This window comes from Antechinus flavipes, chromosome 3 (assembly GCF_016432865.1).
Source record: "Antechinus flavipes isolate AdamAnt ecotype Samford, QLD, Australia chromosome 3, AdamAnt_v2, whole genome shotgun sequence".
NCBI lineage: Eukaryota > Metazoa > Chordata > Mammalia > Dasyuromorphia > Dasyuridae > Antechinus > Antechinus flavipes.
Genome location: NC_067400.1, coordinates 557,087,569 through 557,090,474, shown reverse-complemented (window position 1 = coordinate 557,090,474; position 2,906 = coordinate 557,087,569). Strand labels below are relative to the sequence as shown.

Genomic DNA, 2,906 nt, shown 5'->3' with positions numbered 1-2,906 from the left:
GAGAACAAAGCTTGGTTTTAATTAGTTGTACCAGTGTTGACATCCTTGTTCTGACAATAATTTCCTATCTGACTGACCAAATTCCATCTCTACATATTTATTTCTCCTTCCTAAATCTTTAGGGAGTAGTCTTAGGTCTGTTTTTATGATATACATCTAACCTCGTATATACTTTAAAGTATTTTTTTAGGTTTGGATTAAAATTCATCTAAGGACATTTATCTATCAAGATAAAGAGGTATGCCATTATTTCTTCTAGGTTCCTCTCTCTCTTTCTTGCTTTCTCTCTCCCCCTCATATTTAGTAGTGGAAGTTCCATTTGAGAAAACAAAAACTGGTAAAGTATGTGGAATTAATAAAGTTAAGAGAAAAGAAACTGTCTAGTAAGAGTGGATGGTAAATTTTTTTGGAGAATTCAACCCTTTTTGGGTGTGAACTGGAGGAATATTTGGAGGAATTAGAGATAAGAACAATTCAGTTGGTTCTAATGATTGGTAATTATGTTTGTTTCCAGGGCTTCCAGGTTATTCAAAATCAGATCACAATGGTCACATTTAACTGGAGTAATTTCAGCACAGACATATTTATCCTTGTGGGGATCCCAGGGCTGGAGCAGTTCCACATCTGGATTGGCATTCCTTTCTGTGTTATTTACCTTGTGGCTGTAGTGGGAAACTTAATTTTGCTGTATCTCATCATCATGGAGCGCAGCCTCCATGAGCCCATGTTCTTCTTCCTCTCTCTGCTGGCTTCCACTGACCTGGTGCTGTCCACAGCTGGTGTTCCCAAAACCCTCAGCATCTTCTGGCTTGGAGCCAGAGAAATCACCTTCACCGGCTGTCTCACCCAGATGTTCTTTCTTCACTACAGCTTTGTTTTAGACTCAGCCATTCTGCTGGCCATGGCATTTGATCGCTATGTGGCCATCTGCTCTCCACTGAGGTATACTACCATCCTGACTCATCAAGCCATCATCAAGATCATACTGGGTATCTGCTTTCGCAGCTTCTGCATCATTTTCCCTGTTGTTTTCTTGCTGAAGCGCTTACCTTTCTGCCAGACACATATCATCCCTCACACTTATTGCGAACATATTGGTGTGGCCCGCCTCTCCTGTGCTGACATCTCTATCAACATCTGGTATGGCTTTGCTGTGCCCATTATGACTGTAATTTCAGATGTAGTATTGATTGCCATCTCTTACATGCTTATTCTTCTAGCTGTTTTCCGCCTCCCATCTCGGGATGCCCGTCAGAAGGCACTGGGTACTTGTGGCTCCCATGTCTGTGTCATCCTGATGTTCTACACACCAGCCTTCTTCTCCATCCTTGCCCACCGATTTGGACATAATGTTTCTCGAACTTTCCACATCATGTTTGCCAACCTCTACATAGTTATTCCACCAGCCCTCAATCCCATCATCTATGGTGTTAAGACAAAGCAAATAAGGGACAAGGTCATCATCTTGTTCTCTCCAAAGGCAATCCAGTGACATGGCTCTGTGAATTAGGAAAAGAAGCTGTTAAAATGAAATTATGAAGCAGGATAGCCATTTATTAGTTGCATCTGTACATATGAACTTTCAGTTAAGAGAACATTTTAAGCTTTTATTCTAAACTTCAAGTTCCTTAAAGGAAGAAATTCCATCCAATCCAATTCAGATTAATACAAAAACCATCTTTTATTCATTTAGCTATCTGTTCCGCAGAATAGGAGCAAGGACATAATAAAGGTTCAGGAAATTATGCAGCAAATTCTTCTGAAGTCAATAAAAATGATATTGACTGAGTTGTGGAACTTCAGAAGTGCAAAATCCATTTTATTGTAATAGCAAATGCACAATCATTACATTGATCAGCACAAATGACTGCAAACAATCTGGAAGTAGCAAAAACTGACAAATGAAGAGTAATCTGAATTTTTCTCGGATTCTGTTTGTTCTTCACTGTGCCCAATTCTTTGCCCTTAGATCTTTTCTTTAAATTTTATCAACTTTTACTTCTATAGATTCCTTTAGTACCTAGCCATTCTTATTAATTAATTGTACTTTTTTGTAATTATCTCAGTCTCTCTGTCTAGTCTTGACATCCCACTTGAGTAGAAAGTTAGAGGTGAAACCTCATGTTGGTTTTTTAACTTCATATCTTTTCTTAGTTGTGATTTGGAGAATTTTCCTTAATCGTTGTCAATTGTTGCAATGTAATGTTTCTTTTAAGGAATGCTTGTTCACATTCTTGGATCATTTATTTATTGGGGAAAACCTTTTTATGTACATGTAAATTAATATATGTGTTTATGTGTGTGTACGTGTGTGTTTATGGATGTATAATCCTTTTATGTTAAAAGAAGAAACAAGTAAGAGTAATATAAAACAGAAAAGTTGGATAAAATGTCCCAGAGGAAAAAAGAAAAACAGATCATAAAACATAGAGATACCTATCTTAACTGAGATTTTTTTTCCCAAGAAAGGGGGAAGTGGATCTTCTAAGGAAAAAATAGCTTACTTCTTCCAAGCAATGATGAAATTTTGATTCATAAGTAACACTGTCTATCCTTTTTCAATCTCAATTATTTCTTTACCTCTATTTAACGAATGAACTTAGTTTGTCAATTGTCTGTCTGTCTACATTGGTCTCTTTGAACAATCTCCATTTTTCTTCACAGGAAATTTCCTTTTTTTTCCTTCAGAATCTCATTTTTTAAGATTTCTTATCTGTTCTCAGCTGAGCTTCCATGTAGAATTCTAGTCCATGGAATTCTGTCTTCCCAACCCTTTGTAATGAGCTCTTCCCAATCCTAAACTGCCTTTCACACTATATCTAATTTTCTTCTGTTTCTTTATAGAAAACTCTAGAACTACTATGATCACTCCTTCTTAAGTTACTCAACATTTCTGCCCAACAATT

At 37.0% G+C, this 2,906-nt stretch overlaps 1 protein-coding gene across 1 annotated transcript; it reads left to right on the top strand.

The window, feature by feature from the left end:
• Window positions 1-544: 544 nt before the first annotated feature.
• On the top strand, window positions 545-1,492 carry LOC127555351 (olfactory receptor 52H1-like). Its single transcript, XM_051987584.1, has one exon. It carries the CDS (start codon window positions 545-547, stop codon window positions 1,490-1,492), a length of 948 nt encoding a protein of 315 aa, XP_051843544.1.
• Window positions 1,493-2,906: the final 1,414 nt, after the last annotated feature.

Coding starts and splice junctions, on each gene's coding strand:
- LOC127555351 (XM_051987584.1), top strand. CDS start 545: ATGGTCACATTTAACTGGAGTAATTTCAGCACAGACATATTTATCCTT.